This window comes from Mirounga leonina, unplaced genomic scaffold (genome assembly GCF_011800145.1).
Source record: "Mirounga leonina isolate KUSES-001 unplaced genomic scaffold, KU_Mleo_1.0 Mir_197, whole genome shotgun sequence".
NCBI classification, from domain to species: Eukaryota; Metazoa; Chordata; class Mammalia; order Carnivora; family Phocidae; genus Mirounga; species Mirounga leonina.
Window position 1 is genome coordinate 13,326,776 of NW_023270494.1, and position 26,874 is coordinate 13,353,649.

At 40.2% G+C, this 26,874-nt stretch overlaps 1 protein-coding gene across 1 annotated transcript in view; it reads right to left on the reverse strand.

Annotated features, from left to right (window-relative positions):
* Nucleotides 1–2,315: 2,315 nt before the first annotated feature.
* The window catches only part of PSMD12 (proteasome 26S subunit, non-ATPase 12), a 31,870-nt gene continuing 7,311 nt past the window's right edge, over nt 2,316–26,874 (reverse strand). The window contains exons 2-11 of the mRNA XM_035026221.1: nt 24,914–24,973; nt 24,699–24,827; nt 18,064–18,171; nt 14,790–14,894; nt 11,261–11,410; nt 11,037–11,171; nt 9,722–9,834; nt 8,727–8,901; nt 5,813–5,890; nt 2,316–4,852 (exon numbers count right to left, since the gene is read on the reverse strand). Coding sequence (XP_034882112.1) covers nt 4,643–4,852; nt 5,813–5,890; nt 8,727–8,901; nt 9,722–9,834; nt 11,037–11,171; nt 11,261–11,410; nt 14,790–14,894; nt 18,064–18,171; nt 24,699–24,827; nt 24,914–24,973 — 1,263 coding nt within the window. The 3' untranslated portion in view covers nt 2,316–4,642. The remainder of the gene's footprint in view (nt 4,853–5,812; nt 5,891–8,726; nt 8,902–9,721; nt 9,835–11,036; nt 11,172–11,260; nt 11,411–14,789; nt 14,895–18,063; nt 18,172–24,698; nt 24,828–24,913; nt 24,974–26,874) is intronic.

The window sequence follows — 26,874 nt, forward strand, 5'->3', positions numbered from 1 at the left end:
CTCTTGGATCTCAGGGTTATGAGTTTGAGCACCACACTGGGTGTAGATTACTAAAAACAAACACTTATAAAAAAAAAATAAATAAAAGAACGTGCAAACTGAGTGAAAAGTACTCTGCACAATCGTTAGTTTCCTCTAAATCTTTTTATTTTTTATTTTTTAAGATTTTATTTATCTGACAGAGGGAGAGACAGCAAGAGAGGGAACACAAGCAGGGGGAGTGGGAGAGGGAGAAGCAGGCTTCCCGTGGAGCAGGGAGCCTGATGTGGGGCTCGATCCCGGGACCCTGGGATCCTGACCTGAGCCGAAGGCAGACGCTTAATGACTGAGCCACCCAGGTGCCCCAAAATCTTTTTATTTTTTAAAAGCCAACATGCAGATATACGTAAAAGAATTGAAAACAGGACTTCAGACACTCGTACACCCATATTCATAGCAGTATTGGTCACAAGAGGCAAAGGGTGGAAACATAAGTCAGCATCAACAGATGAACCCACAGAATGTGGTATATCCATACAGTGGAATGCTATTCAGCCATAAAAGAAAGTTCTGACACGTGCTACACGGATGAACCTTGAAAACATTATGCTATATGAAATAAGCCAGACAGAGGACAAATAATGTATGACTCCACTTGTGTGAAGTACCTCGTGCAGGCAAATTCATAGAAACAGAAAGTAGATTAGGAGCTACCAAGCGACTAGGGAAAGGGGGAGGGGTGGGGAATTCCTGCCTAATGGTTAACCGAGCTTCTGGTTGGGGTAACATTTTGCAAATAGGGGTGCCAGATTGGCAGAGTCAGTAAAGCATGACTTTTTTTTAACCTGAGAGACAGAGAGAGAGAGTGAGAGAGAAGGAGCGATGGGAGAGGCAGAGGGAGAAGCAGGCTCCCCGCTGAGCAGGAAGCCCAATGCAGGGCTCGATCCCAGGACCCTGGGATCATGACCCGAGCTGAAGGCAAACGCTTAACCGCCTGAGCCACCCAGGCACCCCAAGTGTGTGACTCTTGATCTTGCGGTTGTTTGAGCCCCACATTGGGTGTAGAACTTACGCAAAAAAATTTTTTTAATGATTGAAAAAAGTTTTGGAAATAGGGATTAGTGATGGTTGTACATTGTGAATGTAATTAATGCCACTGACCTGTACCTTTACAGGGCAATATAAAGTTGGACGTGAGCATCAAAACAAAATCCCAGGAAGGTATAAGGATTTAAAAAAATTAGTTGGTTAAGAAACAATTTAACTCAATAAGCATTTAAATTTCTATGTAACAGAAAAGATGGATACCAAGATAAACATGGTTCCCAATCTCACAGAGAAAAAGATAGCGAGATGAGGATACTTTCGAATCTTCAATTCTTTCAACGTGGTAAATATTGAGGGACATTGCTTTACATCCACTCAGAAAGCAAGAACCTTTCTCTACATGTCAGCAAGCAAGATAAAACCAGACCTCAGATCACTAGACCTGGAAACAACCCGCACAGAATAAGCATCTTGCTGGAGCATAATCCTCACTGATGTTCGTGTCCACTCGGTTCTTTCAGCATCTGCAACCCCTGAGGACTTGCTAGGAATGAAAATTCTTGGGCCCTACCCAGACCTCCGGGATCAGAAACTCTGGGGGTGGGGCCCAACCATCTGTCATAGTGTGCCTGCCGGTGGTTCTGACATGGGCTACATCGGAGAACCATGGGTCGGGAGCACAGGAAGGCACGGCTTGTCACCAAACCCAGATCAGAAAGAACCCAGAGGGGAAAAAAGCCAACCAGGTGGCTTTTGAAACAAACATGCACAGTGTTTTCCCACCGCTTGAAAAACAGGTTTAAGGAGAGAAACTGATTTTGAACGAATGAAAAACCTACGGCTTTTTTTTTTTTTTTAATGATTTTATTTATTTCTTCGGCAGATAGGTAGAGAGCACAAGCAGGCAGAGTGGCAGGCAGAGGGAGAGGGAGAAGCAGGCTCTCTGTCGAGCAGGGAGCCGGACGTGGGGCTCGATCCCGGGACCCCGGGATCACGACCCGAGCCGAAGGCAGTCTCTTAACCGACTGAGCCACCCAGGCACCCCTGGCTCTTTGTTTTAAACAGCAAGAGAACTGGGGGCACCTGGGTGGCTCAGTTGGTTAAGCGACTGCCTTCGGCTCAGGTCATGATCCCGGAGTCCCGGGATCGAGTCCTGCATTGGGCTCCCTGCTCAGCAGGGAGCCTGCTTCTCCCTCTGACCCTCCCCCTTCTCATGCTCTCTCTAAAATAAATAAATAAAATCTTAAAAAAAATTATTTAAATAGCAAGAGAACTGAAAAAAGACATGATCTTTACAAGCATGAGTTTATTCTTTAGGTTTTTACACACCCACAAATAGTGCTTTTTTGGCAGCTCTACCCAGGAGCCAAAAACAACGTAGAATATGTACTTGTATCACACATGTAACACTTAGAGGAGATAAGAGGGAAACAGTATGAATTTTATTTATTTATTTTTATTTTATTTTTTTATTTTTTAATTTTTTTAAATTTTTTATTTTTTTGAAACAGTATGAATTTTAAAGATTGGTTTTTCAATGATTCAGTGAACATATGGGAATTGAGGATAATTACAGAAATAGCTATTGAACTCTAAAATAAAAACATAAATTATATAAAAGGGTAAAAACCATCTCATTTAAAAAATGAAAACAAAAAACAGTGGCTTATCACGTCTCTGCTAGTTAGCAACCTAGTGAAAATGAAAAGGAGTCAAGTATTACCTTTTCCATATTTAAAACAAAGTGGTTCTATCCTCTTCACAAATAGGCAGCTGTAGGTCCAAAATGGAAGCCGGGATTTGGGGTTCTGAACATCTCAAATATTTTACTGCCCTGTGTTAATGGATTCTTCTTTGTAACATTAAGAAATTTAAGTTTGCTTGGAGACGAAAAAAACAAGAACTGGATGAGCAGTTAAATCAAATGGGATTCAGTCACTGGGACAGTTACAAATGGCACCAAATCAGAACACACAAAGAGCTTAGTTTGAGGGCAAGCATGTTAAATAAAGACCAAAGAAGAGGACCGTTTGAGATCTTTACAACAACCAAGTATTTGGCCAAATAGCCTAGGTTTGGCAAGTACAAGGGTAATGAGTTAGTGAGTTCATGAGAAGCTAGACTCAAATTAGCTCCAACTTGATTTACAAATTAACAATACAAAATGATTTTTTTCTATCCTTTTCATTCAGAAGAAAATGTAAACCATATTCCTACTGCTAGTGTGAACTTCTGATGTTCCTTGCCATATTTTTGGTTAGATTTTTAAAGATAAGTGGTAGCAGATGTTTATGTTATTAATGTGACCAATACATTAAATTTCCAAAGAATAGAATTAGATTTAATACTAGGTTATTACTCACAATGACTCAGCATAAATAGCAGAGATCCCACAATTGTCCCCAGCCCTGGGATCACAGAGTAGGACAATTTATGACCATTAAATGAAAATGAATTATGAAAAATGCCATTTCCAGAATGTCTTTTTCCCCCACTACCTCCATTTGGATTTTAAAAAAGTAGACCTCATACTTTCTTTGTTTAAACATCATTTTAAATAAGCTTCTAACATTGTTTCAGTCTTCAGTTTTCCCTGAAATATATCAAATTTTAAAAAACTTCCAAAATTTGCTATTAATTGATTTCAGATGTTTCTTTTGACAGTAAAACTTTTAACTTCTGTAAAAAAAAAAAAAAGTCAATACTATGCCATTTGCTAAGAGGGTGGCTGAGTCTTTTTTGTTGTCATTTTTTTTAAAGCATTTTAGGTTGTAATCCAGTGTTCATATAATGGAACTAAAGTTCCTATAAGGAGATAATAAATTTGGAACATTAATGATGTAATTAGACCTTTAAGTGAAAGTCACAAAGAAATCTTATAAAAATGACTTTGTGTGTTAAACTATGTCAATACAATGTCACTTGATTTTGTTCAACAACTGGTCAAGTCAGAGAAGGGAATGAAAATAATGAAGCTACTGTGACTGAAACCAGTTTGACTCAAGGTGGAAAAAAATTATGTGTATGTTAAGTCTTCAGCCTATCAGATCACTCTACATACACTCAATACTAAAATACAAATTCTTCACAAATCACAACTCTATCTCAAATGTTCTTATATGTCCTATGCTGTTTTTTCAATTCTATCAAATTGATAGCTTTACAACAGAATTTTTTATTTAAAAAATACTTAAATCACTATCCCACAAAATGTTCAGAAACACAGGTAACTATAGAAAGTCAATGTGCATATACTGCTTTTATTATTATAATTATGGTTGTTAGCTGAATGAGAACAAATAATAGCTAAAAAGTTTTCAAATGATAGAAAAACACATTTGGGTAAGTTATGACACAATTTTTTGAGTACGTACACAATAGAAATGTATTTTTTTTTTTGCACCAACTGTAAAATGCAAAGTTAACGATAAAATCAGGGAGCTGAAAGGTCAAAAGGGGCCTTAAACATATTCACGATCTTTTAAATTTTAGACAAAGGAGCTGAGAATATAGAAAAAAAAAAAAAACCCCAACATTTACACCATAACAGTCTTTTTTTTTTTTTATGACTTCCAATTTTAACTCTTTTCTAAAAGCATTAGGGGCGTTGAGACCCTTATTGTAGATTATGTATCATCTCCTCTTTGGCTATGAGGTGTGTAGTTTTGTTAACTAGAGACATCAGTGAGTTCAGTTTCTGAGACCAGTCATTTAATAAATTATTTGGATCCTTGGGTCTCTGGAAGTTGATAATTCCTGCTAACCTGTCTACTTTAGCAAAGATGGTCTTGTTAACTACTAGATTCGAAAGAAAAGCTTCTGACTCCTGCAAGAGAGAAAGACAATTGGATTAAGACAGGATAGTTACAGACAATAAAATTTAAGGAAAGCATTTTCTAAACTCTTTACCTAAGAAAATGCAGGACTAAAATTCACTATTCATAGTTAGCAACTGTTAACTTCCCGTAATAACATACTATTTTACTGTGAGTCTAGGAATGAACAGACTACGAGTCTACCCATATCAGGGTGGAGTTTGAATCAGTCTCCCTGCAAACTCAACACTGTTGATAACTGCAGACAGCCAGCCTGCTGCCAACGGCAACTTGGTCCACACTCTTGGTCTACAATGTTTCCCCCTAACCATTATACAGATAATTTGTTTCCAGAAATGCTGGGTTACCATATATGCTCTGCCACTGGTGACTCTGTAGTCAAGGACAAGACACTTTACTTCTAAGGACTCTGGTACCCTCGTCCAGAAATGTAAGCAGCTAACGCGCCAACCAAGGATCAAACCTTCGACCTCTAACATCCGTGATTCTTTTTTAGCTAACCCGAAAAACTGTCTGGTGATAGAAATGGCTTCTGGATTACCTCACTTGACCCCTGCCTCTGTGGTGGTATACATGTCACCAACAGGAACCCATACCTGCTCCTCTAACAGGACCTGGGACCTCTCTCTGCAAGGGAAGTGCAGTCAAGTCTCCCTCCCATTTTCTATGGCTCATTTCTGGGAACCTAGACGTATTCATTATAGAAATATATACCCTGCACTGCAGATGAATCAGTGTAAAACTACCTTATTGAAGTGAAGATTTTAACTAGGACACATAATATTAATGTAACTATAAACTTGATATTTAAGCTATTTTTTGGTATTCAAGATAGCCTGGAGAAACTTTGTCACCTAAACTTAAATAATAAAACACAACTGATTTTCTCATTCAATTTTTACAAGTCAGTTGATATTCAAAATGACTGGCTACAAACTCAAACTACTTACATCAACAGACAGATCGAGAAGCTGAGCCATCCTCTTCATTGTTATCCTCGTGTAATACTTGGCCATTATTCTAATATTCTGGGGAGAGGACAGAGGGCATGAAGGACACACAACAGTCATCAGTAAGGCTAAAAACCCATTTGTTTCCATATCCAAATAGGTCTATTTTATTTTTTTCATATGCAAATAGGTTTAGTTAAAATGTCAGATTCAGAGCTTTTCTCTATAGCCCACCACTGGAGTGAAACTGGTTCTAAACCTCAGTAACAAAGCAAAATTTAGATATTTTGGTTTCTGCAGTTATTTGTAACCGAATACTTTCCACAACTCTTTTAAATATATATAGTCAAGGGCGCCTGAGTAGCTCAGTTAAGCATCTGCCTTTGGCTAAGGTCATGATCCCAGGCCCTGCATCAGGTTCCCTGATCAGCGAAGAGTCTGCTTCTCCCTCTGCCCCTCCCCCCACTCATTCTTGCGCTCTTTCAGATAAATAGAATCTTGTGGGAAAAAAAATATATAATCAAGACGTAGGCTTATCTTAACTAAAATAGTGGTTAAAAACTTTAACTGTACTGGGACGCCTGGTTGGCTCAGTGGGTTAAGCGTCTGCCTTTAAACTCAGGTCAATTCTCCCTCTGCCCCTCCCCCTCTGCCTGTGTGCACTAGCTCTCTAATAAATAAATAAAACCTTAAAAAAAAACCTAACTGTACTAAAAGGTTTTTGCTACACTTTAGAATCTAAAATTAAATTTTAATAATTATGACACAAAGGCTCAGATTCAAAATATGATTGAGAGCATCTTAAAACACCACATTATCATCATTTTAACTACTTAAAGGTAAACTGAAATTAAATTTCCTTCTCACTGGGAACAGTTCCCTTTATTATTCTTTTTAAAAAAGGATTTATTAATTTATTTTAGAGAGAGAGTGCGGGGGTGGGGGTAGGGGTGGAGGGAGAGGGAGAATTTCAATCAGACTCCCTGTTGAGCTTGGAGCCCGAAGTGGCGCTCGAACTCACAACCCTGCGATCATGACCTGAGCCAAAATCAAGAGTGGGACGCTTAACTGACTGAGCCACTGTTCCTCCCTTTATTATTCTCTATGTTATTAACAAAACAACAGCATTCATAGGAAAAATGTGTAACAGTGGGGAGAGAAAATGAACTGATCTTTGAAGAAGCTGTCCCTCCTCCTGTCTCTATTAGGGTCCATGGCCACACCAACTTCTTAGGAAGAAGGACAATCATTCTAGACCCCTTTTCCTTCATCCCTTAAATGTAATCAGCGACCAAATTCTATTGATTTTCTTTCTTAAAATAATTCCACCCCATCTATTCTTCAATCCCTCAGCTACTGCCTTGACTGACACCCACAAGGGGTGTTCACTCAGTCTTCTCAATTCTATTCCTGTCTCTCCCCAAAATCCATCCTCCATGCTTACTGCCAGAGGGGTCTTTGTAAGATACAAGCCTGATCACTGTCCTCTCAGGTCAAGGTTTCCACTACTGCAGTATATAAATTTTGTTAAGCTCCAGACCCTTTCCCTATCTCCGACTTTCTTTCTCACTAAGCCCTGTTCTTGGAGGCGCTTCTGTTCCCTGCTGGTATATCTCCACGTCCCTGCCAGACTATCGAATCTGCCTGCTCACTGGGTACTCTTTTTAAAAATCTTACCTCCTGTGTCAATTACTGTAGATTTAGCCTGACCTTTTTTTTTTTTTTTTAAGATTTTATTTTTAAGTAATCTCCACACCCAACATACGTAGGGGTTGGACTCACAACCCCGAGATGAAGAGTCACATGCTCCACCAACTGGGCCAGCCAGGTGCCCCCTTTTCAGGTAGAACCAATCAACTCTCTGCTTATGCTCCACTCCACATGATATCTATTTGTGCCCTAATATCTAGAACACTTTTATTTATAAATGCATCTTTCCCTATGACTTATTTTTAAGCTGTCTGAAGGTAGAGACCATGTCTTACTTTGCCATGTGTCCCAGCAACTTTGTACACTGTCTGGCACATAGAAGGCTCACAATAAATGTTTGTTATGTGAATGAATGCTGAGATAATTCAATTTATACTGACGCCAAGAAGATCAAAGATCAGGTTTAAGACTTGTTACCCGTTCCCAAAACTATCAAGCAAGTATCAGAAAGAACTCCTTTCACCCACAACCATCCCCCACATTCTTTTTCTTTTTTAAAGATTTTATTTTATTTATTTATTTGAGACAGAGAGAACGAGAGAGAGAGAGCACATGAGAGGGGGGAGGGTCAGAGGGAGAAGCAGGTTCCTTGCTGAGCAGGGAGCCCAATGTGGGACTCGATCCAGGGACTCCAGGATCATGACCTGAGCCGAAGGCAGTCGCTTAACCAACTGAGCCACCCAGGCGCCCACCATCCCCCACATTCTTAAGAAATTCTTTCTGGTTTATATGCTATAAAATTTTGGATTTTTTTTTTTTTTTCAGATTTTTAAGTAATCTCTATACCCAACGTGAGGCTCAAACTACAACCCCAAGATCAAGAGTCACATGCTTTACTGACTGAGCCAGCCAGGTGCCCCTAAAATTTTGAATTCTTGAGAGGTCCCCTCAAAATAAGCATGCTAAAACACAGGTGTTTTGCTTTGTTTTTCTGAAAAGCCAAAAACAGGGGGATAGGGCAGGGGGAAATAAGAGGGAGAAGATAAATGGATACGGTTTTGGAAATACACAATAAACATTCGAACGACAAATTTACATCATTACTACATTGGGCAGAGCAAAAAACAAAAACCCTAAAGCGAAGAATTAAAGACATAACCTCCAAAAAAACCATATTTGACGATCAAACTTGAAAAATAAAAGTTTATGCTCAAATTTGCCAGTTTACTTTCAGATTGGCATCTCTGTCATGCCAGATTCTTACATGTTCAACAACTCTGTTCTTCAAGTCTTTCCACCTTCTTTCACCTTCCTCTGTAGAACCAAAAACATCAGTTGCCGGACTCTCAAGAGACCCTTTTCTTAATTCCATTCCATAGTCTTCAACAAGTGTGGACCAACGCATCAGCTCCATTGTGGTAAAAAGCTTTAAAAGATCCCTGTAAATTGTGTAAAACTTAATATTCCAAATCTGTAAAAATTAAGTTTCATGTACTATAACAGCAAATGTTCAAATACCGACAAAGACTGTACTTATAAATTTTTATTTGTAGAACAAAACATAAGTTGATTATTATTTGTTTTACCTACTTTACTACCATTTTTTCCACAGTAATTCTGAATGGAGCATTCCCCTGCTTAACATTCTGCTCCCTCCTGCATTGTATTTTCCAGCTTCTGGAATAATTAATGTAAACTTACCAATGAGACAGATAAAAGAAAAACAGCTTTTAATAAATAAAAGCCCACTCTGCTTAGGAAGTGTATACTTCCCACTCTGCTTAGGAAGTGTATACTTCTGAAAATCACAAAGCCCCAAACAACTAAGACTAAACTTTACCATACAGTTAATTAACCAAAAGCTGCTAAAGTGAGCTTGAAATGCAACTTCTATTTGATAAACGGCTTATTTATTTATTTTTTAAAGTAGGCTCCACACCCAGCATGGAGCCCGACATGAGGCCCAAACTTACAAACCCAAGATCAAGACCTGAGCTGAGACCAAGAGTTGGACGCTTAACTGACTGAGCCACCCAGGCGCCCCTCGATAAGTGGTTTGGAATGAAGTGTGTTATAACTTCATTAATTTCTAATGCAGCGTGAAAAAAACATTTTACTACTCTATGAACTCTAATTTTATTCACCAGTACAATCTATCAGTGACCAAATTAAGCAGGTGGACACTTAGGTTAACCTATTTTCTTTCAAAATGGTGTTTCTGCTGAGATGTACACTACATTAGCTAAAAAAGTTACTTACTTGTATTTAGGAATTTCTTCTAACTTCTTGTCACCACTTATTCGGTGAACCAAATCTGACTGTTCGTTGTCAAAAGGAGCCAAAATCACATAGAGGACGACACTTTTCAGAGCCTAAAAATGTTGTATAACACAATGGATTATAAACAAGCTTAGAAACAAAGTGGAAACTCTGGCAGGAAAAAATCATGGGAGAATTGTCTATATTCATGTTTGATATTATACTCAAGTCTTAGGGACTAAGCATCCCACCAAGCTGCCCTTTACAGTGGCTTCCTGTCACATTAAGTTTCTCTGGAACAATTACAGTAAATCTTTACTAACTTGAATTACTACCTAGGCTGACATTTTTTGGTGCCAGATGTATAAGGAAAAAGTTTGTTTTTTTTTTAAAGATTTTATTTATTTATTCATGAGAGACAGAGAGAGAGAGGCAGAGGGAGAAGCAGGCTCCCAAGGAGCAGGGAGCCCGATGTGGGACTCGATCCCAAGACCCCGGGATCATGACCTGAGCTGAAGGCAGACGTTTAACCATCTGAGCCACCCAGGTGCCCAGAAAAAGTTCTTGTAACAAGTTATTACAAACATGGAATATACATATAAACCATTTGAAACAGTTTTGTGAAATAATTGTCCAAAATAATGCTAGGTCTTTTACCTATAACCTTTGTTAGCAAGTGACCTGCTATACATATTTTATTTTATTTTAAAGATTTTATTTATTTATTTGTCAGAGCACAAGCAGGGGGAGCAGCAGGCTCCCTGCTGGGCAAGGAGCCCGATTTGGGGCTCGATCCCAGGACCCTGGGATCATGACCCGAGCCGAAGGCAGATGCTTAACTGACTGAGCCACCCAGGTGTCCCTATTTTTCAAAAGATTTTATTAATCTATTTATTTATTTATTATTTATTTAGAGCATGCTCGCCTTGCACAAGCACAAGAGTGGGGGGAGGGGAAGAGGGAGAGAGAGAATCTCAAGCAGATCCCGAGCTGAGTGCAGAGCCGGATTGTGGGGCTTGATCTCACGACCCTGAAATCATGACCTGAACCGAAATCAAGAGTAGGGCTGCTTACCCGACTGAGCTGCCCACGTGCCCCACTTTTAAACAGTAAGGCTACGTTCTTCAAAAGTGGTAATTTAGAATATTGTCACCATTCATTTGAATCAGTAAAGATAAACTGAATTATCAACACACTGAATAGAAAGCAACACCACACAACTGCACATAATTACTGAAGTTAAAATCATTTCAAAATAAAAAATGCAAATTCTTCCTAGTAAGTATCAGTGTCAAGTGTAAGAATATATTCTCACCTGTTGCCACTTTTCACTTTCTGCCTGTATACAGGGAGTATCATATATTGCTCTGTAGTGCTTACAAATAGACAAATAAGATCCCTCATGTTGATCCAGCTGAATCATCAAGTTATAATATTTCAATTTTAATTTCTGAAAAAAAAAGTTGATAAAATAAATTGGGGCTTATGGGTTTTTTCCAAACACTTCTAAAGTAAACTTGCAGTAAGAAACATGCTTACCTCTGTATTTTCTTCCTGGAAAAATTTGGTGTTAATTTTCTTGCTGATGATTTGTGTACGAATGTAATCCTTCACAGCCAGGCAGAGCCTCATTTGCTCCAAGATAAACTCCACTCTCTCCTTCTTTTCCATCGACCCGTAGGTTTCCACCTAGCAAAGTAAGATCCCAAATAAGTTTATACTTGGTAATTTCTAAAAACTGCAAAATTAAATGTCTGAAAATATTCACACTTGTCAAATAGTAAGAACCTTCTCGCACACTGGGAGAGTGCTCCTGATGATATAAAAAGGTAGTTTCCTCCAGGAAATTACAATTAAAAAAATTATATAGGAAAATTGGTATATTTTTCTTCTGGCATAAAAAGTTCTGTGAATTTCAGAGGTGCCTGGGTGGCTCAGATGGTTAAGCATCTGCCTTCGGCTCGGGTCATGATCCCGGGGTCCTAGGATCGAGCCCCACATCGGGCTCCCTGCTCAGCGAGGAGCCTGCTTCTCCCTCTCCTTCTGCCTGCTGCTTCCCCTGCTTGTACACTCTCTGTCAAAAATAAAATCTTAAAAAAAAAAAGTTCTGTGTATTTTAACATATGTATAGACTTGTGTCATCACAATCAAGATACAGAATAGTTCTATCACCCCAAAACAAACTCCCTCATCTGCCCCTTCATAGTCACATACTTTCCCCACTCAGAATGATCTGTTCTCCATCACTACAAACACGTCTTTTCAAGAATGTCAAATACAGAATGTAATCTCTTGAGACTATCTTTGTTCACTCAGTATAATGCTTTGAATACTAAGATTCATTTAAGTTGTTATGTATATCAATAGTTCATTTTTTTTTAAAGATTTTATTTATTTGAGAGAGAGAGAAAGAGAAATAGAGAGCACAAGCCGGTGAGAGAGGCAGAGGGAGAAGGAGAAGCAGACTCCCTCCTGAGCAGGGAGCCGACGCGGGATGCGACCCCAGGACCCTAGGATCCTGACATGAGCTGGAAGAGACACTTAACTGACTGAGCCACCCAGGCGCCCCAGAAATTACAATTCTAAACACGAAAAAAAGATCTCACTTGCAGGCTTTCTATTTATATTAACAAAAAATTATAGAAAAAAGAGGTGCTAGTCTTTTTAAAATTCAGATAACAAGGCTGGTATGACTTCTAACAGATGTAGAATGTAGATTTACAGTAAATATACAACAGATACAATATAGAAAATCAATTATGACAAATACTATGAAAAACTTTATTTTATTTTATTTTATTTATTTGACAGAGAGAGACACAGCGAGAGAGGGAACATAAGCAGAGGGAGTGGGAGAGGGAGAAGCAGGTTTCCTGCCAAGCAGGAGCCCAATGCGGGGCTCAATCCCAGGACCCTGGGATCATGACCTGAGCAGACGCTTAACGACTGAGCCACCCAGGTGCCCCACCATGAAAAACATTTTTAATTTAATATTTGGCATACATATACTGCAAATGAATTTATAAAATGCAGAATGGTAAAGTGGACTGAAGCCTATTTCATTACTATTATTAGGTCTGAAAAAAGTTTTTATTTCATGATCTTTGTAATTTTTTGTTAAGGAAAATAAAAACTTATACAATGAACCATCAATGTTTCATTTATGTATCTTCACCCACTCTCCATGTGTCAATTACTCTGAAGCAAATTTCAGACATGTCATATATTTCAGTATGTCTCTAAAAGATAAACTTTGAAAAGTTATCTAAAAATTCCTTATATCACCAAATATTTAGTCAGTCCCCAACATCTATCTTATTTAATTAGATCAGAACCCAAATAAGGCTCATACTTTGCAGCCGGTAGATAAGTTTCTTATGGCTCTTTTTTCCTTGCCATTTATTTGTTGCCAAAATCAAGCCAATCATCCTATAGTTTCCTAGAGTCTAAATTATGCTGATTGCATCCCTGTGGTATCATTTAATAGGCTCCTCTGTCCCTAGTATATCTTGTAAATTGGTAGTTAAACCTAGAAGCTTTATATAACTGAGGTGAATTTTTTTGGCAAGAATATTTCAGAGGATGTTGAATCATGAGGCACACAATCCTCCTGGTTGAAAACAGAGTTTGAAGGCAAAGCTATGGAGACAGTAGAAAGATCAGTGGTTGCCAGGGGTTGGGAAGGGGAGGAGGGAGGAACAGGCAGACCACAGAGAATTTTTAGGGCAGTGAAATTATTTTATACGATACTACGTTGATGAACACAGATCATTATGCGTTTGTCAAAATCTGCAGAACACAATACGAAAACTGAAACTTAGTACAAACTAGACTTTTTTTTTTATTTATTTGACAGAGAGAGAGACAGTGAGAGGGAACACAAGCAGGGGGAGTGGGAGAGGGAGAAGCAGGCTTCCCGCTGAGCAGAGCCCGATGTGGGGCTTGATCCCAGAACCCTAGGATCATGACCTGAGCCGAAGGCAGACGCTTAACGACTGAGCCACCCAGGCGCCCCCAAACTATAGACTTTGGGATCACATGTCGATGTAGGTTCATCAACCCTAACTAATAATGTACCACTCTGGTAGGAGATGTGGTAGAAGGGGAAGTTGTGCATGTACGTGCGTGTTGCAGGGGGAGGGCATCAGGGGACACATGGGTACTCTTTCTGTACTTGCCACTCAACTTTGTTGTGAACCTAAAACTGCTCTAAAAAATAAAGTCTTTTAATTAAAAAGAAGAAAAGAAGTCTGAAGCCAAACAGAACTACTATGAATCTGAACTCCACCACTTCTTGGCAATGACTTATTAGGTACATTACTTAATCCCTTTGAGTTTCAGTTTCCTTGGCAGAAAAATGGGGATAAAAATAGTATTGTATATGAACGGTGAAGAAGATAAAATGTATAGAGAACACAGGACATGGTTAAAAAAAAACAACAAAAACAATGCATAGCACACAGGATCCTCTCAGTGTTATTTTTTCCCTTCCTTTAGCTAAAATGGCACATGACTGAAGCAATTTAACTTAATGCGGAAAACTTGATGGACCAAAATTATTAGGAAAATTTTGAGTGAGTGTGTCTATGGCTTTTCTCAGATTTCTTAGTTCATTGATGTCTCATTTCAAGATCTCTCTTAAATTTGTCCTGAAACATGGCAAATTATGAGGCAATTTTTCTTTGTTAAAACAATTTAGCCTAGAAATTGACCATCAATCAAATATTCATTTAGAAGGAAGCTAATGATTAACAGCAAATCCCTAAGGCATACATAGTACATGAATTACTAATTTTATTTATGGTCTAAAAAGAATGAAAATTTTGAAATAGCACAAAATCAAGACTAATGTATCAATTCTACCTTTTCTTCAAAACTTTTTTTTAGCAGTTAGTCAGGACCTTAATGACATAGTTTTCAGACACCTGAATATCAACCTTATGCTTCCCTGTACTCACTCTTAGTCTTGGTGTTTTTGAAAAAGTGATAAGGTGTCAAAATAAGCTATTTCCACAAGAAATACTGCTGACTAAATATAAAGATTTTCACATTCTAAACAACTCCTTACCTGTAACTCCTGTAAAATGGAGGCAGCCTCTTTCACGTCACCGTTTTGCTCTTTTATAGTTGCTAATGTTTTAGTCAGTCGAGCACGCTCAATTTCAACATAAATCTACAAATATGAGAAATTTATATTATCAAATTCCCATGGAAATGTGTTAACATTTTAAAGACAGAGTTGAACTATTATTCAAACTACGCCTAACAGTATTTATCCTGCAGTTATTGTGCACTTTATCCTCCATGTACAAATATAACTGTGTGACATTTTACATTTCACAATCATGAAATTTTTTAAAATTTATTCCTTTCAGTGAGAGAAAGAGAGTGTGCGTGCAAGCACACACATGCTCATGCATGCATGCCCAGGGAGGAGGGGGAGAGGGAGAGAGAGAATCTAGAGCAGACTCCCCACTGAATGCAGAACCAGACTCAGGGCTCGATCTCACGACCCTGAGATCATGGCCTGAGCCAAAATCAAGAGTTGGACATGACCAACTGAGCCACCGAGGCACCCCACAATCACATAATTTTTAAGAAAAGGTCTCTATGAAACATAATCCATATTTTGTAGCTTTGCTTCAAGAGCCTAAATACGAAATCATTATGTTTAATGAATAACAGAACCATAAGCTACATTAAATAGTACAGAAAATAGAACAGTGCCTTTAAAAGAATTATTTGAAGGGTGTCTGGGTGGCTCAGTTGGTAGAGCATGTGACTCTTGATCTTGGGGTCGTAAGTTCAAGCCCCACATTGGGTGTAGAGCTTATTTTAAAAAAATAATAATAAAAATATTTGATCTTGTTAAAGTTATCAGCATTTTTTTGCAGATATAAGCAATGTTAGTGGATTTATAATTTCCAACAAATTAAACATCAAAAATATAACTATAGCCTAATGGAGTCTAGGGAACTAATTTTCATGCTGCTTAGGCTTGCTTACCCCTTTAGCCTTTGTTCTGAAGCAACCCCTTTCCCCACTCCACCCCCAAAACCTTAACTTCTAAGAATAACAAACTACTTTCACTTTCCTAAATGTCCCATGTCTTTCTTTCCTTTTTTTTTAAAGATTTTATTTATTTATTTGACAGAGAGAGACACAGCGAGAGAGGGAACACAAGCAGGGGGAGTGGGAGAGGGAGAAGCAGGCTTCCTGAGGAGCAGGGAGCCCAATGCAGGGCTCAATCCCAGGACCCTGGGACCATGACCTGAGCCTAAGGCAGTTTTTTAACCATCTGAGCCACCCAGGCGCCCCTTTCCTTTTTTTTTTAAGGATTTATTTATTTTAGAAAAAGAGAGGGGCGCCTGGGTGGCTCAGTTGGTTAAGCGACTGCCTTCGGCTCAGGCCATGATCCTGGAGTCCCGGGATCGAGTCCCACATCGGGCTCCCTGTTCAGCGGGGAGTCTGCTTCTCCCTCTGACTCTCCTCCCTCTCATGCTCTCTGTCTCTCATTCTCTCTCTCTCAAATAAAATCTTAAAAAAAAATAAAATAAAATAAAAAAAAAAAAAGAAAAAGAGAGCATGGGCACGAGCGGGGGTGGGGTGGGGGGGAGGGAGAGAGGGAAAGAGAGAGAATCTCAAGCAGACCCCTACTCAGCAGGGAGCCCAACATGGGGCTGGATCTCACGATCCTGAGATTGTGACCTGAGCCGAAATTAAGAGTCAAGACACAGCACAGTGACTATTTTTATGATGGCTCTCTTTGAGGAGGCAAAGAACGGTGTTCTCAGGATTGCAGGTTCAAGCCCCATGTTGGGTGTAGAGATTACTTAAAAAAATAAAATCTTGGGGCGCCTGGGTAGCTCAGTTGGGTGAGTGTCTGACTCTTTATTTTGGCTCAGGTCATGATCTCAGGGTCATGAGACTGAGCCCCATGTTGAGCTCCACATTCAGGGGGAGTCTGCTCAAGATTCTCTCTTCCTCGCCACCCCCCCAACCCCGCACACTCTAAAATAAATAAACCTTTTTTTTTTTTTTTAAGATTTTATTTATTTGACAGAGAGAAACACAGCGAGAGAGGGAGCACAAGCAGGGGGAGTGGGAGAGGGAGAAGCAGGCTTCCCGCAGAGCAGGGAGCCCGATGTGGGGCTCGATCCCAAGACCCTGGGATCACGACCGGAGCTGAAGGCAGACGCTTAACGACTGAGCCACCCAGGCGCCCCTAAAATAAATAAATCTTAAAAAAATAAAATAAAATCTTTGAAAAAATTTTACTGAAGTGACAAAGACCTAATAAATATAAGCTAAGTTTTTATCCTCAGATGATGAAAATCTGTCTAGAAAAAAATATATTTACCTCAGTCACCATTTCATACTTGTTCTTTTTAGAGAAACATAAAATTAGGAGAAAGAAGGGATCAAAAGAAATACAAATGGATTCTGGCAAGACAGTGAAATTTTGAAAATTAAACTTACACTGTGACTATACTATTAATCTTTTTTTTTTTTAAAGGAAGCTGTACACCCAACATGGGGCTCGAACTCAAACTCCAAGATCAAGAGTCAAGTTGCCCTACTAACTGAGCCAGCCAGGCAGTTAAAAATAATAATAAATAAATAAATAATAATAATTAAAATAATAAAACTACTATGTTAAATAGTAGAGTGAAACCTTAGCTATTCCAAGCATAGATTTCTCAAGCAGATCTAGGCTAGGGTGAAGAATTAGCTTTATCTTGGATTCATTGTTACCACATGTAAATTTGGGGTAAGATCACTAATTCCTAGAAAAATCTGTATATATCAAGACTGCCACTGGGGCACCTGGGTGGCTCAGTTGTTAAGCGTCTGCCTTTGGCTCAGGTCAGGATCCCAGGGTCCTGGGATTGAACCCCGCATCAGGCTCCCTGCTGAGCGAGAAGCTTGCTTCTGCCTCTCCCACTCCCCCAGCTTGTGTTCCCTCTCTCTCTGTGTCTCTCTCGGTCAAATAAGTAAAATCTTAAAAAAAGACTGCCACTATTTAAAAATATTCATTTGGGGGTGCCTGGCTGGCTCAGTCGGAAGACCATGTGACTCATGATCTCCAGGTCAGTGGTTTGAGCCCCACGGTGGGTGCAGAGATTACTTAAAAATAAAATCTTTAATAAATAAATAAATAAATAAATTCATTTATATATGCAAAAATACTAGAAGAAAATGTACAAAGATAATGGCTGAATGAAGGTGATTATTTTGCCATCTTAAAAAATATATACATACCTATTGATAGGTCTGCGTAAGAATCTCTGAATACAGAAGACAGGACTTTCCACTGTGAGTTACGCCAATGGAAAACTTACCTTTCCTTCTGTAACCATTCGTAGGGTATCAATTAATCGAAGTTTGATTGGAAGGTCTGTGATTTCCTCAACGTAAGTACAGCACTGTTGAACCATTTTTGCAACAGCCTACAATAATAACCATTCATAAGTAAGATTTATTCCTCGTACAGTTAAAAAGGAAGTATTTCATTGATGGAAGAGCTATGTTCAAATCTAGTCTTCCCAAGCAATTCTAGAAATGGAAACGCCTATTAAAAAACATAAGGAGTAGGGCGCCTGGGTTGTTCAGTCTCGCTGTGTCGCTCTCCGTCAAAGTTATCTGACGGAGAGAGAGGCAGCGAGAGAGGGAACACAAGCAGGGGGAGTGGGAGTGGGAGAGGGAGAAGCAGGCTTCCTGCCAAGCAGGAAGTCCGATGTGGGGCTCAATCCTAGGACCCCAGGACCCCAGGATCATGACTTGAGCAGAAGGCAGACGCTTAACAACTGAGCCACCCAGGCGCCCCAATAAATAAAATCTTAAAACAAAACAAAAAAAACATAAGGAGTGCTTGGCTGACTTAGTTGGTAGAGCATGCAACTCTTGATCTCAGGTTTGTGAGTTTAAGCCCCACGTTGGGTGTAGAGCTTGCTTTAAAAAAAAAAAAAAATTCATGGGGCACCTGGGTGGCTCAGCTGGTTAAGCAACTGACTTTGGCTCAGGTTGTGATCCCAGGGTCCTGGGATTGAGCTCCGTGTCGGGCTCCCTGCTCCGCGGGAAGCCTGCTTCTCCTTCTGCCTCTCCCCTTGCTTGTGCTCTCTGTCAAATAAATAAATAAAATCTTAAAAAGAATTTTTTTCCCCAAATGTCTCTGATAGGAGGCACCTGGGTGGCTCAGTCATTAACCGTCTGCCTGCGGCTCAGGTCACGATCCCAGAGTCCTGGGATATAGCCCTGCACTGGGCTCCCTGCTGCTCACTGGGGAGCCTGCTTTTGCCCCTCCCCCCTGCTCATGCTCTGTCTCTTTCTCTCTCTCAAATAAATAAAATCTTTAAAAAAAAAAAGTCTCTGATAGCTAAGAAGTACCGAACACCTAGTAATAAACTCAAAAAGGTTAGAAAAACCTCAGATGAAAGACTTTACCCCTCTCCACTACAAACAGTGAACTGATTACACAAAAAGGGGTGTTTGAGAATGTCTACTAGAAGGCTTCCTAGATGGGGCACCTGGGTGGCTTAGTTGGTTCAGTGTCTGCCTTCAGCTCAGGTCATGATCTCAGGGTCCTGGGATCGAGCCCCGCATCAGGCTCCCTGCCCAGCAGGGAGTCTGCTTCTTTGTCTCTCCGCTTATGGTCTCCGTGTCCCTCAAATAAATGAATAAAATCATAACTACCTTTTTTTGGAGCCAAGCAAAAAAGCATAGAAGAAGTCGCAAAAGACAAAAGGGGGAAGAAAGAGAAGAGAAAAGCAGAGTTCAACAGCGGCTGTGAACACAAAGAAAGCCACAGCCACGGATACTGTGACTGAAGAAAAGAGTCAGCGGCAGAGGCAGACCTTAAGTATTTCCATCACCTGGGTGGGGAGGAGAAGCCACAGTCACCCATACTCCCCTCAATAAAGTATGACATTGATGGTCACGTATCCCCTGCCCAGGTTCCTCACCTCTAGCATTCTATAACATTCTATCATCTAGGTCAGGGGTCAGCAAAACATTTTGGTAAATTTTGGTAAATATTTACATAGTAAATATTTTTTTTTAAAGATTTTATTTATTTATTTGAGAGAGAGAATGAGATAGAGAGCATGAGAGGGGGGAGGGTCAGAGGGAGAAGCAGACTCCCTGCCAAGCAGGGAGCCCGATGAGGGACTCGATTCTGGGACTCCAGGATCATGACCTGAGCCGAAGGCAGTCGCTTAACCAACTGAGCCACCCAGGCGCCCCTTACATAGTAAATATTTTAAACTCTGTGGGCCACAGGGTCTCTAGGGCAAGTAGTCAACTCCGCCTTTGTAACTACAAAGCTGCCAGACAATGTATAACGAAAGGGTGGCTACGCACAAAAACTTTATTTACAAAGCCGGCAGGTGGGATTTGGTCGTGGCCTGTAGCCTGCAACCTCTAACACAGATTCTGAACAGCATTATCAATTATCATAATCATTGAGAATAATAATTAGGACTCTTTGTCATCAAGAAAATGCATATTTTAGGGCACCTGGGTGGCTCAGTTGGTTAAGCAACTGTCTTCGGCTCAGGTCATGATCCTGGAGTCCTGGGATCGAGTCCCGTGTTGGGCTCCCTGCTCGGCAGGGAGTCTGCTTCTCCCTCTGACCCTCCTCCCTCTCATGCTCTCTGTCTCTCATGCTCTCTGTCTCAAATAAATAAATAAAATCTTAAAAAAAAAAAAAAAAGAAAATGCATATTTTAAGATAGCAGAAAAGTAAACAGAATACCTTCTGTCAATTATACCTCAATCAAGCTGGAAAAAAAAAAATCCCATGGTATATCCTATAAACATTTCCTTGAAAAACAGTATTCATATAGCTAAGGTTGAACTTTTTTTTTTTTTTAAAGATTTTATTTATTTATTTGACAGAGAAAGACACAGCGAGAGAGGGAACACAAACGGGGAGTGGGAGAGGGAGAAGCCGACTCCCCACCGAGCAGGGAGCCCGATGCGGGACTCGATCCCGGGACTCCAGGATCACGACCTGAGCCGAAGGCAGTCGCTCAACCAACTGAGCCACCCAGGCGCCCCAGGTTGAACTTCTAATTATCTGAAAAATTGGCTGTTCAGAGACACAGGAGTTCCAGAAAACGAAGGTTTTATTATAAAATAGAACTCTTTTTTTTTTAATTTTTATTTTTTTAAAATATTTTATTTATTTATTCATAAGAGACAGAGAGAGAGAGGCAGAGGGAGAAGCAGGCTCCCCGCCGAACAGGGAGCCCGATGCGGGACTTGATCCCAGGACCCTGGGATCATGACCTGAGGCGAAGGCAGACGCTTAACCATCTGAGCCACCCAGGCGCCCAAAATAGAACTCTTTCAATAAGTGCAAGGCTCTGGGACACCTTGTATCTCAAAAAATGATCCCTCTAACACTAATTATAACCATGATTTCTAGAAGGGCGTACAACTTAGTAATTCTAAAAGCTGTGCAAAAACTACATTAACAGAAATCAGATGGGGTACAAGAAAAACAAAACGAAACAATTACATCAATATTCTAATGGTAAGTGAACATCCTGCTGTTCCTTGAAAAAAATACAGGTCATTAGGTAAGTCATGGCTGGAGTGAGGCTTACCCCCCGGGCTCAAGTGACAGACAGTGAATTAGAAACCATTAATTTTAAGCAATCTAGAAAAGGTTATTTTAAGAAAATCATTACTTTCTAAGTCTGGTAGAGCAAGAAGAAAAGTTTTAGGTAAAAAGTAATTATGGGAAAAGGAGAGGCACATTTTGTGTCCTTAAGCACTTTCCAGAGCTAATGAGACATGTCACAGCGAAAAGAGGAACCTCACTGCAGTTGTGGTCATGCCATTAGCCAGCTGCAAGACTGCCTCAAACTCTTCTTTTTCCAGCAAGCCTCCCTGACAAACCTAATCAAAACCCTCTCTTCCTCCTTTCATGTCTCCTAGGGCCACTCACTGTTCTATGTCATTCACTATATACTGCTGTGTAACTTTTTTTTTTTTTTTAAGATTTTATTTATTTATTTTTTAGAGAGAGAGCAGGCTGGGGGAGGAGCAGAGGGAGAGGGACAAGAGACTCCGCGCTGAGTGCAGAGCCTGACACAGGGTTCTATCCCACGACCCCGAGATCATGACCTGAGCCGAAATCCAGAGTCAGCCTCAACCGAATGCACCACTCAGGGGCCCCTATGTGTGTAACTTTAAAAAAAAACAAATCACCTTGCCAAAGAGGTACTACCGTTACTTGTGATTTATACTGTGCACTGAACTAGAGGTTACCTGGCACATTTCCTCACATTCCAAGAGTCTTACATATAAATGTCAATTTCTCAATCAGAAAAACAACAGAGGTGAACAGTCCCCTCCTACTAGCTCTAAAATGTATGACTATTAATAAACTGTATTTTTGGATATGTGCCTGGAATGGCACCAGTACGATATAAAACACATATTTTTGTTTATAACCCAGGTTGCCTCAAGACAAATAAATAAGCAGCCCTTGCCAAATTGTCCTACAGAAAGCAAACCTCTTAGAAAATCAGAGGAAGGGGCGCCTGGGTGGCTCAGTCATTAAGCGTCTGCCTTCGGCTCAGGTCATGGTCCCAGGGTCCTGGAATTGAGCCCCGCATTGGGCTCCCTGCTCGGCGGGAAGCCTGCTTCTCCCTCTCCCACTCCCCCTGCTTGTGTTCCCGCTCTCGCTATCTCTCTCTCTGTCAAATAAATAAATAAAATCTTAAAAAAAGAAAATCAGAGGAAGACAATGGTTCATCTATGCCAGTCTCTCAGCCGACTCTATGATGGTCTCTCGTACCACAGAACTGAGCAGTTAAAGGCGTATTTAAACGAATTTCATTCATATATACTGGACTGCCTCAAATCTATATTATTTTTTTTAGATTTTTTAAAAAGATTTTATTTATTTATTTGACAGAGAGAGAGAGACAGTGAGAGAGGGAACACAAGCAGGGGGAGTGGGAGAGGGAGAAGCAGGCTTCCCGCTGAGCAGGGAAGCCCAACGTGGGGCTCGATCCCAGGACCCTGGGCTCGTGACCTGAGCCGAAGGCAGACGCTTAATGACTGAGCCACCCAGGCACCCCTTTTTTTAGATCTTATTTTTAAGTAATCTCTACACCCAACGTGGGGCTCAAACTCACAACCCCAAGAGAGAGGGAGGGAGATTTAGATAGCACGAATTATATGCATGTAAACTTACCTAAAAAAAAAAAAAAGGAGAAAAACAATTTGTTTTTTGCAAAAAGTAATTTAACCCACTCTAACACTAGGTTCACTTTTTTTTTTTTTTTAAAGATTTTTATTTATTTATTTGACAGAGAGACACAGCGAGAGAGGGAACACAAGCAGGGGGAGTGGGAAAGGGAGAAGCAGGCTTCCCGTGGAGCGGGGAGCCCGATATGGGGCTCGATCCCAGGACCCTGGGATCATGACCTGAGCCGAAGGCAGACGCTTAACGACTGAGCCACCCAGGCGCCCCCACTAGGTTCACTTTAGCAGTAAACTAATTAATAAGATGAGATTTCAACAAGAACACCATATTTCTGTTTTTTGGTTCCACTACTACCCTGTTTTATGTTAATACCTTTATTTGAAAGCAAAAAAGAAAAACCTGGAAACTACTCAGTGAACAGCATTTTAAAGATGAGATATAAATGACAAGTGGAATCTACTTGTACAGAGAATCATTTAAATACCTTAAATAGAATGGGGCGCCCAGCTGGCTCAGTCAGTGAGCATGTGACTCTCGATGTTGGGGTCATAGGTTTGAGCCCCATGTTGGGCATAGAGTTTACTAAAAAACAACCACCACCACAACAACTCAAGCAAAAAACAGGGAAAACAGAGAACCTGGGTGGCTCAGTCGGTTACGCCACTGCCTTCGGCTCAGGTCATGATCCTGGAGTCCCGGGATCGAGTCCCACATCGGGCTCCCTGCTCAGCGGGGCATCTGCTTCTCCCTCTGACTCTCCCCACTCTCATGCTCTCTATCATTCTCTCTCTCAATAAATAAAAATCTTTAAAAAATAATTAAAATAATAAAATAAAATAATAAACATGAGGGCACCTGGGTGGCTCAGTCATTAAGCATCTGCCTTCGGATCTGGTAGTGATCCCAGGGTCCTGGGATCGAGTCCCGCATCGGGCTCCCTGCTCAGCAGGAAGCCTGCTTCTCCCTCTCCCACTCCCCCTGCTTGTGTTCCCTCTCTTGTTGTCTCTCTGTCAAAAAGTAAATCTTTAAAAAAATAAATTAAAAAATGAATAAATAAATAAAATAAAATAAAATAATAAACATGAGGGGGTGCCTGGGTGGCTCAGTCAGTTAAGCGTCCAGCTCCTGATTTGGGCTCAGGTCATGATCTCAGGGTTGTGAGATCCACCAGGCTCTGCATTCAGCAGGAATCTGCTTGAGATTCTCTCGCTCCCTCTCCCTCCCCCATCCACCCCACATGCTAGGGCGTGTGTGCATGCTCTCTCTCTCTTAAATAAATCTTTTTAAAAAATAAACACTAATGGGCGCCTGGGTGGCTCAGTTGGTTAGGCGACTGCCTTCGGCTCGGGTCATGATCCCAGAGTCCCGGGATCGAGTCCCACGTCGGGCTCCCTGCTCAGCAGGGAGTCTGCTTCTCTCTCTGACCCTCCCCCCTCTCATGCTCTCTATCTCATTCTCTCTCTCAAATAAATAAATAAAATCTTAAAAAAATAAATAAATTAAAAAAAACCCACGAAGACATGGAGCCACATGGAAACAGAACAAAGCTGCACCAACACTCAGCACAATTTTGTAAAAATATTCAAATATATAAAAACTAGAAGAAAAAACATAAAAACAGCTGACATAAAAATATGGACATAATTTTTAAAAACTGTCTAGAATGTAATGCTGATTTAACAGTAAATTTAAAACAAATTCATAGAACGGTTTTCTAAAGTCCTAATTTAAATGCAAATGTACTCATGAACTCACTTGTTTTAACTGACTCCGTCTTTTTGACAAAAGCATAATATTTTCATTAAGTAAATCCCATTCTTTAGCCTCATAGCACATCTTCACCACTGCAACTAAGATGCGGGATGTAGACACCATATCAGAAGCCTGTAAGAACGAAAATATACTGAAGTTAATGGAGCACAGTTAAATGAAATTAATGATAATCGAGGTTTTCACTATAATCTACTCACAGTGCGGGTCTGTTTCTCCAAAGAGAGAAGGGTTTCAATGACTTCTTGAAGTCTTCCTTCCTAAAACAAAAGATAAAAATGAAGAATGAAAACACTACCAACACAAAACCAAATAAACTAGTCTAAAATGAGATGTTTCTGACACAGAAAAGAAAAAAAATCCATTTTAGAGGAAAAGGGCCACCCCCACTACTATTGTTTGGTTTTCTCCTCTTGGTAGTGCTTGCTTTTCCTGTGGACTCCCTAAGTCAGTGGTTCCTAAAGTAGGGCCCACAAGCTGTTTTTAACATTTCAAAATGCCTAAGAGAAACTGAATATAGAACAATGATTTAACACCTGAAAAAAAGTCATTTTGGATTCTAAATGATCAACTCAGTGTGGTAACCAGATTATCTTGTTCTGAACTGAGACTCTAAGTGGCACTCACACATGTCTTTGAAGAATAAAAATGGAAAATATGAACGATTTTTTTATGATGTCACCATAACAAATACTTCAAAACATGAAGTTTCGAGGAAAAATGTAAAGGATATTTGGTGGTGAGAAGACAAGAAATTTTTCAATGACTTTTTTTTTTTTTTTTTAAGTAAGCTCTATGCCCAGAGTGGGGCTTAAACTCACAACCCCGAGATCAAGAGTCGCATGCTCTGCCAACTGAGCCAGCCAGGAGCCCCTAATTCTTCAATGAGTTTTAAAGTAAATTATAATTGTGCTTAAAGGAAATGAAGACCACGTGAGAATATCCATACACAGTATGCCAAAGGTCACACTTTTTTAAAAGATTTAATTTATTTGACAGAGAAAGAGAGAGAGAGTTCACAAGCAGGGGGAGAGGCAGAGGAAGAGGGAAAAGCAGACTTCCTGCCAAGCAGGGGGCCCGATGTGGGGCTCGATCCTATGACCTGAGCCGAAGGCAGCCACTTAACCGACTGGGCCACCCAGGCGCCCCAAAGGTCACACTTTTAAGCAGATACTGATCCAAATGGAATACCCCTTTTTGTCAACTGACAACAGCCTCTATCTCTCATATGCAAAAATAAAATATTTTTTCTGGGGTACACGTTAGGAAATGGGAATAACAAAATCCAAATGATATAAACCTAAATGATAATATATCAGGACTAAAATAAGCTATCCTATTAAGAAGCACACATTGTGGGCACCTGGGTGGCTCAGTTGGTTAAGCGACTGCCTTCGGCCCAGGTCATGATCCTGGAGTCCTGGGATCGAGTTCCGCATCGGACTCACTGCTCAGCAGGGAGTCTGCTTCTCCCTCTGATCCTCCCCCCTCTCATGCTCTCTCTGTCTCATTCTCTCTCTCAAATAAATAAATAAAATCTTTAAAAAAAAAGCACACATTGTGGGGCGCCTGCATGGCTCAGTTGGTTGAGCGTCTGTCTGCCTTTGGCTTGGGTCATGATCTCGGGGTCCTGGGATCGTTCTCTCACTCTCAGTCTCTCTCAAATAAATAAATAAAATCTAAGGAAAAAAAAAAACCCAAAACCAAAACAAACCACATTGTGATAAAAACAAAACCAGCCCACAAACGCCTGGGTGGCTCAGTTGGTTGGGCGACTGCCTTCCGCTCAGGTCATGATCCTGGAGTTCCTGGATCAAGTCCCGCATCGGGCTCCCTGCTCGGCGGGGAGCCTGCTTCTCCCTCTGACCCTCCCCCCTCTCATGTGCTCTCTGTCTCTCTCATTCTCTCTGTCTCAGATAAATAAATAAAAATCTTTAAAAAAAAAAGTATATAAAAAAAACCCAGCCCACAGCAAAAAAAAAATTGCAAGTACTTAAGATATTGGTATTAATAACAGTGAATGAATTAGAAGTGATGAGGAGGGTTTTATTTTGAAACTGGTTTTCTAACTATAAATGAAATTTATTACTATTTATTTTTATTTACTTTTTAAAAAAGATTTCATTGTTAAGTATCTCTATACCCAATGTGGGGCTCAAAC